The following is a 15,388-nucleotide window of genomic DNA, read 5'->3' on the forward strand; positions in this document are numbered from 1 at the left end:
AGCCCTATAATTATGATGGGAATATTCTAGGTTCAGATAATTCCCCTCTGGTCTGTTTGACAGACAGATGCTTGTTCTTGATAAGATCTGTTGTTCTTGCAAGCTGCACTGCTCCGTGTTCTTTCCAGAATGACTGACATTTCTGTAGAACTTAGCTTTCAGTAGTATGTTTATAACGCTGTTAACTGTAGTGAGAGTTCTCGTTACTGTTCTCATTTGGGAAAGAAAAATAAATAAATTATAGGCTACTTGTACTAGCAAGAACAAAACAAGCAAAAGTGCCCTGTGCTATGATCTTAGTTTACTGGCTTCTGGACCTCATCAAGCAAAACACGCATGAAAGAAAATGCACGACAGACTCAAAGTATGACAGACATTACTACATAACTGGTCGAACCAAAGGAAATGATATAAAAGCATCCCCTCAAGAAATATTTTCCATTTCAGAGAGTAGATGGAACATACAGAATTTTAAGAGTATGAATAAAACACAATTCACCTTCCTTTTCTTCAGCATGTCCTGCTCCTGTCAAAACTTGTCTAAAGAACAAAATGCTAATTTGCACTGCAAGTACTCAGCAAAACTTCATTCCACAGGAACGCCCCCTAAAACATTTCACAGAAACATTCAAAATGATAAGACTACCGAAAACAACAACAACAACAAAAAAAGGATCTTGGGCATCGAACCATGCCATTTCACAGATTAGGCCCCTGCTTTCATATTATTCCATCAAACAAATCACTCTCTCACAGATCTCGCTAGTGCCCTGTATTAGAATGATTAATGTCTGTAAATGTTAAATATTCAAACATACAGGCTAATAAAGTATTTAATCCAACAAGTATTTAATACCTTAAACAATAGCCTTCCGACCAGGTTTAAGCTTTAAGCTAACACTTTTACTGTATTCTTATATTGCACTGAAATTTGACCTTGTCTGGTATAGGCTCAAGGCTTTTGTGTTGTATAAAAATAAACATTGGACATATATTGTTGTCTGTTGCATTTTCTCTTTAGTAGGACCAACTTCATAGGAGGGAAAGAAACTCTGAACATGTCACTGCTATAGTGAGATATGCTGTATTTGCAGAGAGGCAAAAGTGAACAAATATTGGATTGCCTTTATCCACTTTGGGTGCAGATATGATCTGATGATGTGTAGGACAGTCACAGAAGCTGGACCATGGCCATCAGTGGTCAATAACTCCAACAGACACATTCATGTGCACATCCTCAGAGTCTACTGGAACACGGCACTGTGATATTTTCTGCCTTCACAGTCATCATATCTTTGTGGACCATCTTCTTGCTCACAATACTCTGAGAAATGTGTTGAGCACTTATCAGAAGATGAGGTATCTGCAGTCCCAAGACCATACAGGTTTAAAATGACTTGCTGCCAATCCAGTCCACACGATCATTAATTATATTACTAGTCATTCCAGGTTTTTGCTCAGTCTTGGTTTACTGCACTGTCTCACGCTGCCATGCTGTGAACACTTTTCATCTGCAATCAGTGTGTGTTTTCCAGCCTCGTAACAAGCAAATGTCACCAGTGTCACCTGACAAGTTACTATGACAGCCCAACACTGTCACTACAGTGGCACTTTGTTTTATAATATAGACAGTTCAGTGCACATATATCTTCTGGGCTTTGATGCGGCCAGTCCCAGAAACGTGAGTGAATACGCAAAATTATTGCAGGGTTCTTTGGCCTAAATGGGACCTACTGAAGGTCCTAACCATATTCTGTGGTTGGTGGCCCTCTGACGTAGTTGTAGTAGCCAGCCAGAGCTCCAAGGTCTATGTAGAGGGAACCTTTTCTTTTATAGGGGCCCGAGTCTTCAGTGTACAGCGAGGAAGACTCTAAAATAGGAGTAGGAAAAGTCAAAGCATGCAAACATTAGCCTGACAGGATGCCTCTTTGTGCTTCATTGTGTGGGTGAATGTGCGTGGACATGTGAGTGTGTGTGGTACCTTGTGTACTGTCTGTCATCTGACTATGTTGGCGCAAGAGCGGATGTGTGCCGTCCCCAAGTGCAGAGTCCAGACTCCAGCAGCGAGGTTGATCTTCTCGCGAGGGGTGGAGGGCTTCCTCGTGCAGCAGCTCTGTGGCTGAGCTCCTCCGTGCAGGGACCCTCTCGAGCGCATGCTCCAGAAGGCCTCTCATAGCTGGGCTACAGTCCTCTGATATATCCTCCAGTGGAGGAGCCTGTTTATGGATCTGGGGAAAGATGTGACATCACCTCTGATCATTAGTTATGAACATAACTAGCTTCGTCATTTCATTGCAGATCATAAAGCATGTGGTTGACCTTTGCAGACCAAAAAAAAAAAAAAGAAAAAAAAAGGGAGAAGTGAGACTTAAGGCTGTGCGGACAGTTAAGCAGGGTGTTGCTCTTTCCAAACAGCTCTTTAGATCTGTCTGCTCACTTTAATCAAAAATGAACACTGATTGATGAACCAAAACACAGAGTGTCCAGCTTCATATAAAAGCACTCACAAACTTGCCCACCGAGCGAGAGCTTTGCTTTCTCAATAGCAATAGTGGCAAAACATTTCACAATAAACCCATATGGAAATAATAGTGTAGGTGATGGAAAGGAAAACCTGCAATCACAAATATAGCCACCCAGAGTTGTGTGGCGAGAACAACTCAACCAGACGACAAGACGTTGTGAGGTGTTGGGCACAGGCAGAACACAGAGCTAGAGTACACTAGCCATGAGGCTTCTCAGTTTGTGTTATGTGGTTCTAACTTCCTCCATACGGTCATGAACACGGCCTCATGTGAACAGTCTAAGTCAGTCACAGCCTATTCACGGCAATATTTATTCATCTGTTAACTTATTTCCTTCTAATCCATTTCTTCAGGCAAAGTACCACCTTGAATGAACTGTATATTTATTCTATAATGGTTACTACATGCTGGCATTTTTGCTCCATGTCTGAAGGCCAGAGGTATGTATTTATGTAGTGTACTCACTATGTAGAGGTAGGAGGGGTACGATGATCGGGGGTATCTCCTAACCCAGGGAGGGCTTCCTGTCTGCATGTGGATGATGGTGGTGCCCAGGCTGTAGATGTCTGTCTTTGTGTTGTGTCCCCGACACAGGACCAGCTCAGGACTCATGTACATCTGGACAGAGACAATAAGGCCCATTTTAATACACACATGTACCTTCTAGAGTCAGGTAAAACCAACTTTTCTCAAAAAACAAAGTTTAACGCAGTTTGAAGGGATATTTTTGTTGCTGATTATATCCTTGTGCTGAGCAGAAGATTATGTCAGTGTTTATATGCCTGTTTCTTACATTGTCCAAAAACAGAACAAAAATCTCTCAGCCCTAAAAACTTCACAACACTCTGGAAAATAAATTAAGCACTTGGAAATATCAAGGCTGGTGGAACAGACTGTGCTGGAAACAAGAGCTTTTGCAGAGTAGGTCACCAAGGACCACATCTTCTTCCTGGACTTTCTGAAGGCCAAACAAGAAAATGTGTGTGTGTGTGTGTGTGTGTGTTCTGGGATTTTCCCCAATATGAAGTACAAGCTAAAATAAGACAGACATGTGAAACAGATGAGCCAGTCAGCACATTTATAGATCACCATCTATTCTGGTGCATGTAAGAACTTACATACATGTTATTTTCTATGCCTTTCTCTTATTTCCCATAAAAATTATACCATTTGTAAAATCACACACAAACATTTTCACCCACCTCAGTTCCTCTAAGGTCCCTAGGAATGTACACATCCTCAGTCATCTGCACTGTAAGACCAAAGTCTACCAGCACAGCTTTGGCAGACATGAGCACAATATTACTGGCTGCAGAGATGGGGGGGAGGGGGGGGGGTAGAGTTATGAGGAGAAGACACATGATCAGGAGAGTCACTCAGCCACCTGGAAAATCTAAGATGAAGATTCATTACAAGAAAATTCACAGGAATTCTAGTAGATGGTGTGTGTGCAAATGTGATATGTAGCATATTTCTATAGTGGCCTACTTTGCCAAGCTAAAAATCAGTAAAGAGTTTAAAGCAATCATTGATCTACCCTATTTAACCTGTATTTAAAATCAAGTTTAATCTTAAAGAAGAAGAAGAAAAAAAAAAATCAAGTCAAAAAGGTCAACATTATACCCCATGGGGCAGTCTTTCTCACTCTCTCTCTCTCACTCGCACTCTGGAATTTCCAGAGATCTCAAAAGGTCATGAGTACTGATTGGTCTTCAGGCTGAGTAAATGAAAGGGGAATGCTCTTGCCCACAATCCCTCACCACTTTAATACATTTCTGCACGTTTTCAAAATGCCTGAGACAAAAACAAACAAACAAACAAACAAAAACCCAGCACCACTTCCTCATAATGGCCTAGATCTCAGTTCCTGTTAGGCTGCTGGCTACCCTTTACCAGACAAGGGTGTAACCCGATTTACCTTGCCATTTAACAACATTTTTTTTGTGTATTTAATGTCATACCTTCCTGTGGGTTAAAATTTGTGCATTGTAGATGCACAACTTTCACACAACATGAATGGGGACTTTTAACCCATGAGTGTGGAATAACTGAACTACTATGCAGATATCAGATTTAGACAACAAAAAACAAACAAACAAAAAAAAAACCCCAAAAAAACCACAACTACTACCATTGCTCCAATTTTCAAGTATTGTATCATATAAACTTTTGATGCTATGAAATGTAGAGACTGTTTTACCACAAATCCTAAGTATTCTTAAGAGCCATAAACTAAAATAAACAAACACCATAAAACCACCAAAACATCCTTGATGAACACCAGTGTACTAATGTAATACAAGAATGTGCCCAGTGTGCAGACCAGTTCTTAGACTCACGTTTGATGTCGTGGTGTATAATATTGTGGGAGTGCAGGTACTCTAGCCCACGTAGAACCTGCTGGGTGACCCAGATGACTTCAAACTCCCGCATTGGGCCACAGCTCTCGAGCTTCTCCAGGACCGAGCCACCTTCCCCTGCCTCCATGAACAGGTGCATGCTCTGGTCCCACACCAGGGCCCCGTACAACTCCGCAATGTTCTCATGACAAAACCGTGCCTGGATCTCCACGTCTGCTGGCTTGAAGTGCTCCAAAGGGATCTGTACAAGGATCAGAGGGTTGGAAGAAGCCTAAATCAGGCACACATTTGTATCTGCAGATGTCTTACTGAGAACAGGTGTTCATTTTGTATGTAATCTCAGTTTATCTGAGTATGTGTTTGGGCTTCAATACTTTCTAGGCTCAAATTTACAAATCCATGCACACAGTATGGCCATCTTTGCTGCTGTGTTATTGCAGTGTAAGGAGGGGAGCTTTAGTAGTGGGTCATAAACTGAAGTAAAGTATTGGAATATTATGGGGAAACAATGGATAAACACCCATGGCATGAGATCATATTTGACCAGGATTCCAGGATTTCATGCCTCAATAAAGATATGTAGACTGCTTTATCTGAGATCTTTTGAATGGGCTGGCTCTATCTATTAAGCCCTGAGCAGGTAGTTTGTTTGAATAATGTCTCGTGGATAAATATTCTGCCATACCAGCTGGAACACCTGCACAGGACGTCGCTCCCACACATCACAGTAACACCATCTTGCAAACTGCATAATTATGCTGTTTTGTTTTCATGATCACACAAATTGTAGCAGTAGCTTTTCAGTCACATAGAACGCTTTGTGCACAACCTTCTCTGGACAAGGCACTGTGCCTGGCTGCCCTCTGGAGGCTCTGTGGGGCTGTTCCTCTAAAGCTTCCTGTATCAGCTGCTGTAGCAGGGGTTAGCACTAGGCTTCCTTCGAGCCTTTTAGGGAAATCAGGTTCTTTCCCAACATACACTGTTCCTCTATAAAAAAGTAAAAATTGCAGCAACAGCTGCCATTGCACCAGGCTGTTTTTTTTCTTTTCTGTTCCTCGTGTCCTCATGAGCCCTTGTCAGCGGAAGATGAGGACACACGTGATCTCCGTGAAAGAATGTGACTATACACCAGTCTATTTTACTTCTCTCTAACTCACTCACACCTAACTATAGTCTATAAGATAATACAGTGTGCTTCACTGATGTGCTTCTCCACCCAGCTGGGACCTTCTGTGCTCCAATGACATTACTGTATTAATTCCACCATATTGAAACAGGTGTCATTCCTGCTTGGTTGGCCCTTTTTGGCTGAGATTGCATGGCCATGGCACAGGCCAACAGCACACAATCTTTTAGATTCCTTGTGTTGTTAATCTGTCAAGGCCACTTAAAACAAACTAGCCAAGCAGGATGTACTGTAATAAACTGACGGGAAAGAAAGTAGGGCATGTTCCCTGAGCACACATGAGTGGAAAGGAAAGGACATACATTCCCTGCATTCCTGGACTCACCCGTTTGCATGCCATTCGCTTGCGTGTTTCAGTGTCTTGTGCCAGATGGACTTTCCCAAAAGAACCTTTAGGAACGTGGCCTGGGCCTGGAGCCTTGTAAGTCAGTCTCCAAGGAAACAGAAGCACGTCCAAGTCTATGCGATAACGCCCCTCTTTTATGACCATGTCAGTCTGTGTGAGTGCAGGGGAAGGCAGTCATGAGACAAATCAAATGACACCAATGAAACACGTACAGCCCAAATCACACATCCGAAAAGGAAACACAAAATCAAAACCTAATACATTCTTTTAAGCAAAGAGCAGACCGAAAATAGCTCTGAAAAACCTTAAGATTAAACCATATATTCACAGTTTAAATAAAACACTTGCTTTTTCTTTTAACTCTGCTGAGTGACATTAACAAAGCAACTCACCTTGTTAAGCAGGACTCCAAGCTCTTCCTCCAGTTTGGAAAGCGTCGAGGGTGGTGTGTTGGAGACCATGTTTACGAAGGCCAGCAGCTCAGGCACACCCCCATACCTGACTTTTCCCTTATTTTGCATACGTGAAACCAGATTACGAGAGGTCCCAATGTCAGAGACCTCGGTTTCATCCATTTCGTCTTGTGACAGACTGTCACCGAATGATACACCAGATTCCTCCTCGTCTCTCTCCGAGTAGAGGTGCTCCACCGCTTGGATAATGTCCCCAATATTCATGTGAGCCAGAAGTAGTTCTATGCCAACATTCTCATTCTTGAAATCCATTTTTGGCGACAGCGTTGCTTCAAGTCTGAAATGCAGAACTGTGGTAAGGCATTTCATGCGTCGTGTGTCACGCATATAAAAGGTACACAAACTTAAAACGTAAAGCTGAATTCCAAATCAGCTGCCTGGAAATCTCCATAAACTGAGCAAACCTGAAGAAAGCGTGTCTCTGCTGAGCCGCTTTGTTGTTTACCTAACATACGAGGGAGTTTTTCATGGGAAAGGGAACCCCCTCTCCCCCGAAAGAACAGCCCCCAGTATTCAAATAAGCCTTTATTTAACTACGTGCTAAACAGGCAAGAGAACTGAAAAGGTGTCGGTCTTTAAACGATAAATCTGATAAAAGCTCGCACAAATGTTAAGGAACACATTCATTTCACACAGGTTAACGTCATTTGTTTTGTCGACAAATTGTGCGTATTTTAAATAAGCAGGTATCAATGCAACCAACCAATAACTAAAATACCAAAGTACAATCTTACGAAACATGTTCTCGTACACTAAATCGGTGATTTTCTAACCGTGGTAGTTATTTAAAAAAAAAAATAAGGCTGAAGCTGGATGCTACACACCTGGCGACAACTTAGATCACTGGAAAGCGAAGGGTGTCGTATGCTCCATAAGTACTAAACGCAAGCCCTCGTCTGCGAGACGTGTTTTCATTGCCTGTACACCGCCTTCATCATATATTCCTACTCAGCTGCGCTTTCGTTTTCCTTTTGGGGCGGTGATATTTCTCATAGGTCACATTTTATTGCAGTTCCTGGGTATGCTTTTATTGAAAAATCAAAGGATAAATTGCTATGACTCAGTTAATATAATATGCTCAGACTCACGATGTTAATATAAACTATAAGAATTCATCGATATTGGATTTAATTGTGCTTAGTATTTTGGATTTATTTTGTGCTTAGTAGATGGAGTTACACTAAAACTCAAACGTACGTTTCTTTCCTCTCGGCTACCATAGAATGAGAAGTGCGCCTGCGTCAACTCGAGCTGCATGATGGCGGCCTGCTTTGGCGTCTGCAGGATGCATCTGAGAGCAGCGGCGAGGCTTATTAAACTTTGTCAAAAAGCAGATTTACAAGCACAGAGGTTATTCGCCAGCTCGGCCGTTTCTAGCAGTGCCAAGGAAGTTAAAAGGGCGGTTCTAGACGGTATGTCGAAGCTACACCATAATGTATCATTTAGCCATCATTATGGGTTAGTTGGCGTTAGCGAGGTGTTCTAGCAAGGAAAATAGACAAGTAACGCTAACTACCCTCCGTGGATAATCAGACCATGTACATATTACCTTTGCACAGTTCATCATAATGTGATAAAGTTAGCAAATGGAAACGTTGTCTCCGCTTCAGCTATCTTGCTTGCTTGTGTGTACGATCAGTAATACCACATAAAACAGGTACTTTGAATTCCTCTTAGACACATCGGAGCACAAAAAATCCTTCTGCGCGATTCAAGAGGAAAGACGAGAAAGAGCTCTGAGGTCTGTCCTCATCAGCTGTCCCCCAAAGTTCAACGAGAAAAAGTTTTTAGATTATATATCTAAACACGGGGACATAACGAACCATTTCTTCTATCAGTCCTATGTAAGTATTAGGAGAGTTTGTGATTCGCTGTCTAAACTTGCTTTTAGACTCAGTGACAGTAATTATTCCCACACTTGTTTCATGTTTACTTCATTTTACTGCCTTTCCCCACACAGTGAAGTAGTAGTGCTTTCTCTACATAACAAAGTAGCAGCTATCTTATTCATAAGTGGTTGTATTCCTGTCGTGATCCATCCCCCCGGTGAGCTTCATCACACCCTTTGCCCTTTGTTGAACTTGTCTGTCATACTTCAGGGTACAAACGCTGTGGTTGAGTTCACCAGCAGGGACAGCATAGCAGCACTGAAGAGGAGCTGCACCATTCCCAGCGTGCAGCACGAGGCCGCCGTGCCTTTCAAGTCTCGCCTGCTTTCACTGAAGGGGAATGTCAGCCAGTCCAGCAGCCTGAACACAGTGAGGTGCTGTGAGCATTCGCCCATTCCAGTCAGTGAGCTGCTCCAGAAGCTCTCCAGACAGGAGAGTGTAAGTTACCTGTGGAAGCAGAGTGGAAAATGGTTTATGTTTTAAAACTTAACATTCATCCAAAAATTGCAATTAACAGAGTTCTAGCAGATTTCAATTTAAAAATAATCATATATGTATAGTATCATATCTATCTACCTTTCTGTCTATTGTCTGTGCTCTCTTTCTCTCTCTCTCTCTCTCATGTATATAAAATATATATTAGTGTGTGATTCAGCTGCTAAGTTTTTTTGTGTGTGTACATATTTCATGTATTTTCTTTTTATATCTTAAAAGAGATTAAGAAATAATTATATATGGTCATTACACCATTGCTTAAACAAGTCTAATGGTGGTCTAAGACTTTTGCACAGTACTGCAAAGTTTGTGTCTGCAGTTCTGCAAATTAAAAAGTCCATGTGTTGTCAGGTGGATGAGCAGCTGCGTTGTCTGACAGAGGCCTACCAGCTGAGTGAGGAGGACATCAGCCTGCGCTTCTTGGTCTGCTCACTGCTCGGAGATATCGCTGCTGCCTATTTCCCAGAATGCATCATCAGGCCTTTCGGTTCGACGGTGAACAGCTTCGGCAAGCTGGGCTGCGACTTGGACATGTTCCTGGACCTGGATGGAGTTAGTGGCCAGAAACAGAGCAAGGTGTGTAGCCTGGAGGACTGCGCTGAATGCTGGTGTGTTGCCCACTGCAAGGCCCCAGAATTGTTTTTTACTAATCTTCCATGGTGTAAAAAGTATGCTAATTAACAATGTGGTTTTCAGTTGCACATGCTGAGTATGCCTCAGAGTACATGTGCATTGGAAATTTTGGGTTCTAGAACTAGGAATTTCCCCTACCTTTCGCAAAAGAGAATACAATCTCAGTGGATTGCATAATTTGGAGTGCTTTCTAGAAAAGTGCGTACTGTGGTCATAAACCTTTCGGTGTTTTTCCAGGGTTCAGGTCTGTCAATAGAGTACCAGATGAAAAGTGTTACGTCTGACCGCACTGTCACCCAGAGCATCCTCTCTGTCATTGGGGAGTGCGTGGATAAGTTTGGCCCTGGCTGCGTTGGCGTCCAGAAGATCCTCAGTGCTCGATGCCCCCTTGTCCGATTCGCACATCAGCCCTCAGGCTTTCAGTGTGACCTCACAGCAAATAACAGGTGAAGCTTTCCTTTAACTCCCACTGATGTGGCTGATGGTAATGTCATGCACACCTGAAATCTGAGTAAATTACAACCTGCCTTGCCCCTCTATATTGTTCAAATATCATTTCCTCAGACATGCAATATAGTTTTATATTTGTTGTGCTCGCGAAGTCTGCGCGCTGGAAAGTATCTGAGAGAACAGCGGGAGTTCTCTCAGGAGGGAAGCACATACCTCAGAGGTCTTCGTGAGAAGCTCATGCATACAGATTCTGATCATGCATTGTTTGGGGTGGGGAGTAGGGGAGCAAGCAGAAGTGAGAGTCCACATGAAAACTTGTAGACGCAGCACTGAAACTGTACACTGACACAATACCACGTACAGGAACAGGCAAGGAGGTTCTCCTTCTTAAGAGAAACAGGGCCTAGGACACGGAAGACTTCTCTAGAACACCCACCATGTTTATGCAGGGAGAGAGAGACGTGATGACATGGCAGGTTTTTCCACTTCAGATGCTGCCTCTCAGATATTCAAATATACAGGGCATTGGCATATGCTCACACACAGAAACTAGAACCAAGTTCCACGGAGGCATGGCATAGGGCCATGATATCACTGGGAGATTCCCAGCACTCTCAACACTACAGGATGGTGCTACTGGTCTGGCAGCATCTTTCCATGAGAGCAACGGTTTTGGTCTTGGCAGATTTCTGAGCCACAAAGAGCTTGTATATAAAAGAGTAATGGGAGCATTTCTTAGAATGCTGACACAGATATCTGAAGCTCTTTATAGGCTTGCAGGAGCTCAGAGCTGCTGTCATGCTGAACATTGTGGAGTAGTGTGGGGTAAAGGTCATTATTTTGGCTTTCCTCAAAGCGAAGCCAAATGCAGATCAAACTGCTTTCTGCCGTTGTTTCAAGCTTTGTGGAAATTTTGGCCGTAATGCATTCTCATCACTGGCTTTAGTTGTAAGTAATTAACAGCTGAATGTCCCATCATAAATATCGTGTAGTTTTGGTTACTGGGTAAAGGGGTGAGCACATTGAATTACCCTTGACGATGAGTTGTTGTTGTTGTTGTTTAAAGCAACTCTGCTGTTCCTGTTGGTGAGCTTCACAGTGAGGCCAAAACTCTGGGACAAGTGAAAATGTGAAATGTTCTTTGATAAAGAGTTTGAAGAATCTGGAAGAGGGAATAAATTGTTTGTGTAAAATCTAAACCGTGTTATCCCAGCATAATTCCACAATATTCCAAAGGACATTTAGTAATATTACTGAATGCTTGATTTTTCTCTGCCTTCAAGTGCACTCATTATTTCTCAATGGGATTAAAGTCAGGTGACTGGAGGAAAGTCCATGACAGTCAGCACTCCTTAATCATCTTTGGTCTTCTAGTAGTTGTTGCAAAGCTTTGAATTTTGTTGTGAGTCATTATAGTATAAAATGTTGTGATTAAAACCTGAAGGGTGACCGTATTTATAATAGGTGAGCAATGTCTTCAAATTTTGTTAAATTACTTAAATTAAATATAAGTAGCTCAAATACACCTGACTGTCATCTAAGCATGTGCTTCAGTGGAAAGGAAAAGACCTAATAATGATCATCATTTGTGCAGAGGAATTGACATGGTCAGTTTTATAAATGTACTTATGTGCTTTTCAGTATTGCCAAATACTAATAAGTTCTGAAGTTAATGTAATGTTATGCTGATTTTATATGATTTGTAATTAAGTTTGTTCAATTTGAGATATAAACGGAGCCATTTTCACTAGGTGGACTTCTGGCCTGCGTGTGTGTGTGTGTGTGTGTGTGTGTGTGTGTGTGTATGTGTGTTGTGTATTCTGTACATATTTGTGGACATGCAAGGAAGTAGAGTTTTAAAATAAGGAAGCCAGGCACTAATAATGATCGTCACCAACATGATACCTGACTCTGCAGATCACTGGACTTCTGAAGCAGCCACATAGCTTAGTGGGTATTTCATTTGTGCTTCCATGTTTGTCCACAGGGTGGCGATTAAGAGCTCTGAATTGCTGTTTGTGTATGGGAGGTTGGATGAGCGTGTGCGGCATGTGGTGTTTGCGGTCCGCTGCTGGGCTCGTGTGCACAGCATCACCAGCAGCATCCCTGGAGCCTGGATCACCAACTTCTCCCTCACGGTCCTGGTGCTGTTTTTCTTCCAGCGCAGGGTACCTGCTATACTGCCCACCCTGGACCAGCTCAGAGACCTGGCAGGTATTCTGTTTCTGTCTGTCTATCTTTGTGTGCTCTCCCTCACATTTTGTGTACTCCAGCATTGCTCTCTTTGGCTGTTGCTGTTTATCAGTAGCTTTTCCCCCTCCCCACTCTCTACTGCTCCCCCTGTACTGATGTTTGCGCCACCCCCTCCCCCGTTTATCTCTATTTGTTGTCGTCGTACCCCCCCCCCCCCCCACACACACACACACAGAAGCGGGTACCTTGGCTCACAGATCAAAGCTTGCATCAGCCAATCCTATTTCATGTACTCTCCAACTTGCCTCTAGGACAATAAATGAGTCCTGGCATCCATCACTCCTTTTTTTTTCTCTATCTCTCTCTCTCTCACCCACTCACTTTCACTCACATACCCTCATGCACAGAGTTATTGAAGTCAGACTAGGTCAAGGGTACTGAAGCCAGTTATGATGCACAGCCTGTCCCTCTGCACAAGGCCACACGTAATATATATAGGAATCAAGCAAGTACATCTGCGCACGCGCGTGTGTTTGTGTGTTCCCCAGGCCCATCGGACAAGTGCATTATTGAAGGGAATGACTGCACAATTGTTAGCGACCTAAGCAAGATTAAACTAGAGAAAAACACAGACACATTAGGTGGGTCCCGTGAGATTTGATTTAAGTGTTTTTCCATCTATTGACAAAGCATGTAATTTGCTGAAATATTAAGTGATATGCTAATAGTTGCATTTTAAGAGATGAAATTCAGTGTTTTGTTGTGTACTGATAATTTTCCTCAATAGAAAAGCTGCTGCAGGAGTTCTTTGAGTTTTATGGCAATTTTGCCTTCAACCGAAACTCCATCAACATCAGGAGGGTGAGTTTGCATGCTTTATTGAAAATCAGACCATCACTTGCCAAATATAACAAGAAATGAGTAACTGCTCTAAGCAATGTGTGTGATCCTGAGGAGTATGTAAAAGTACCGTGAGCTTTGTGGATGTTTGTGTGCTTAATCAAGGTATAAAAGAGCTCACCAAAGCACATATCTCGGAGGTCTTAGTGAGAAACTCCTGTAGACAAATTCTGATTGTGCTTTGTTGTGGGTGGGGAGCAGGGACAAAACCTTTTTATTTTATTTTTTTACTGAAAAGTATAAATGCCTTTTCACTGTGTGTATATTGCCCATCAGATAAGCATTATGTTAGTGATTGTATAATTTCAGTGCTATAAAATGCGTTTAAAAATCTATAAGAACACCCACACACACCCCTACTTCTGATGGCTAGTTGAGTGGTTTGAAGATAAACATCCTCAGTTTTTGCATAATCACATTTTTTTCTAACCATAGCCACCTCTGTCACTCTTCACTCATTTGTGCCCGCACATGCATATACACAAGTCTGCATGTATACGTGCACACACGCACATTTCAAGGTTCAGCAGTCATTGTGCTGTAGTGATACTGATGTATTGAGGAGCAGATGCAGTAAAATGTTGGCCTTGGTCCTGGTTGGACCTCTTCTGGGCAAGTAATCACTTCTCCTAGAGTCATTTGTCATCTTATATCACTTTGTCTATCACATCTCAGTAAGGCTATAAGCCGGCCATCTCCACTCGACTGCTAGATTATATATAGAGAGATTCTCTGCTATGTAGGACCACCATAGGTCATCTGGCCAAAAAGAAAAGTTCTCTGATTTTTAATCTGTTAACTGTATATTTTACAACTTGGAGTAACATTTGTTTGATAAGCAACAACAGCACTTTTTTTTTCCCGCTTGTGAAAATTTGACAGTACATGACTGTACAGTTTCATCTTATACATGCATTTTAACCAAGAGCTTTTATGCTCACTAGCTTTGTTTGTTCCATTTCTGTCATATTCCCTTTTTGCCAGGGGAAAGAGCAGAACAAACCTGAGGCAGCCCCCCTGCACATCCAGAACCCCTTCGAAACCAGTCTAAATATTAGCAAAAATGTTAACGCAACACAACTAGAACGCTTCGTAGCACTCTGCCGTGAGAGCGCTTGGCTGTTTCAGGAGGGGGAGGTGATTAAACGGGGTGCACTCCAATCAGGTGATCTAATTCCTCCTTGGGGGTTGGCAGCGCTCCTCTTGCCTTCAGTTGCTGAATCAGCAGGGGTGAAAGGTCGCAGGAAGAAGAAACGTGAACCAGCAAGTGCAAGGATAAGGACACTACTGGAGTCACTGTAGAGCAGCGATGGAGTAGCAGGTGGTAAACAGCTATGCAAAACCTCACCAGTAGGGTACAGTATGCTTCTTGACTTTAAGACAAATACATTGAGGAACTGTGGATAATTTAACCAAGAGGATGTTGTCTTGAGAGGTTGAGCTTGTTGGGACAGTGGTAAAGCCACAATAATAAGGAGAGGACTGTCTGACTGTTCCACAGGAACTGCCTGGGAAAGCTCTATCACCATGCTGTTGGAACCACATGACTGCTGCAGAAACATACAAGATGTATGCTGCTCTCCCTTTTAGTAAAGTGTGTTTCTGTAGTAAAGTGTGCTCCTGATCAAGGCATTGGGGTTATTTTAGATACTGATAAACAGTATGCTGTTGTGTTTTGAAGACATTGGCTTCAAATCATCGAATCATCGGCTGTCTTTGCTTCTTGCTCATTTGTTTTGGGTTTTTTTTTTATTTGTCAAAAAATGAGTATACAATATAAATGAAATATGTAACTGAAGCAGAGCTGCCAAACAGTATACTGACACAGACCAAAATGGAGTGAACTTGAATGCTTGAGTACATGTATAATAAACCATGTTTTTTAGATGAAATTACCCTTTCATAAAATGATTGCCTTCTGGTCATTTTGATATGGAT

At 42.3% G+C, this 15,388-nt stretch overlaps 2 protein-coding genes across 5 annotated transcripts; one reads left to right on the forward strand and one right to left on the reverse strand.

Moving 5' to 3' along the window:
• Positions 1-283: 283 nt before the first annotated feature.
• map3k8 (mitogen-activated protein kinase kinase kinase 8) lies at positions 284-7,852 on the reverse strand. 3 transcript variants are annotated; one of them, XM_027027890.3, is made up of 8 exons: positions 7,715-7,852; positions 6,810-7,167; positions 6,397-6,567; positions 4,865-5,126; positions 3,728-3,834; positions 2,991-3,143; positions 1,982-2,228; positions 284-1,870 (listed from the first exon to the last, which is right to left on the reverse strand). In XM_027027890.3, the coding sequence occupies exons 2-8, from the start codon at positions 7,140-7,142 to the stop codon at positions 1,743-1,745; spliced, it is 1,401 nt and encodes a 466-aa protein (XP_026883691.2). In that variant the 5' UTR covers positions 7,143-7,167; positions 7,715-7,852; the 3' UTR covers positions 284-1,742. The 3 variants fall into 3 exon arrangements, with proteins under 3 accessions (XP_026883691.2, XP_081553615.1, XP_081553614.1); XM_081697489.1 differs by lacking the exon at positions 7,715-7,852 and adding an exon at positions 7,642-7,657; XM_081697488.1 differs by lacking the exon at positions 7,715-7,852 and having other exon boundaries at positions 6,810-7,621.
• A 15-nt stretch (positions 7,853-7,867) lies between these two features.
• mtpap (mitochondrial poly(A) polymerase) lies at positions 7,868-15,342 on the forward strand. 2 transcript variants are annotated; one of them, XM_027027884.2, is made up of 10 exons: positions 7,868-7,909; positions 8,113-8,302; positions 8,568-8,734; positions 8,990-9,217; positions 9,626-9,850; positions 10,145-10,353; positions 12,345-12,571; positions 13,099-13,191; positions 13,338-13,411; positions 14,435-15,342. In XM_027027884.2, exons 2-10 carry the CDS (start codon positions 8,146-8,148, stop codon positions 14,750-14,752), a joined length of 1,698 nt encoding a protein of 565 aa, XP_026883685.2. In that variant the 5' UTR covers positions 7,868-7,909; positions 8,113-8,145; the 3' UTR covers positions 14,753-15,342. The 2 variants fall into 2 exon arrangements, with proteins under 2 accessions (XP_026883685.2, XP_081553616.1); XM_081697490.1 differs by lacking the exon at positions 13,099-13,191.
• The last annotated feature ends 46 nt before the right edge of the window (positions 15,343-15,388 follow it).

The sequence above is a fragment of the Electrophorus electricus genome, chromosome 15 (assembly GCF_041902795.1).
Source record: "Electrophorus electricus isolate QZ-2024a chromosome 15, ASM4190279v1, whole genome shotgun sequence".
NCBI lineage: Eukaryota > Metazoa > Chordata > Actinopteri > Gymnotiformes > Gymnotidae > Electrophorus > Electrophorus electricus.

What these genes read in the sequence shown, in the direction of transcription:
- mtpap (XM_027027884.2), top strand. Translation starts at nt 8,146, where the DNA reads ATGATGGCGGCCTGCTTTGGCGTCTGCAGGATGCATCTGAGAGCAGCG. An exon ending in GTGGCCAGAAACAGAGCAAG is followed by an intron (nt 9,851 to 10,144) that starts GTGTGTAGCCTG and finishes GTGTTTTTCCAG; the next exon opens with GGTTCAGGTCTGTCAATAGA. An exon ending in GACCTCACAGCAAATAACAG is followed by an intron (nt 10,354 to 12,344) that starts GTGAAGCTTTCC and finishes GTTTGTCCACAG; the next exon opens with GGTGGCGATTAAGAGCTCTG.
- map3k8 (XM_081697488.1), bottom strand. Translation starts at nt 7,217, where the DNA reads ATGCGTGACACACGACGCATGAAATGCCTTACCACAGTTCTGCATTTC. An exon ending in TATACACCACGACATCAAAC is followed by an intron (nt 3,835 to 4,864) that starts GTGAGTCTAAGA and finishes CCATCTCTGCAG; the next exon opens with CCAGTAATATTGTGCTCATG. An exon ending in GATGACAGACAGTACACAAG is followed by an intron (nt 1,871 to 1,981) that starts GTACCACACACA and finishes CTCCTATTTTAG; the next exon opens with AGTCTTCCTCGCTGTACACT.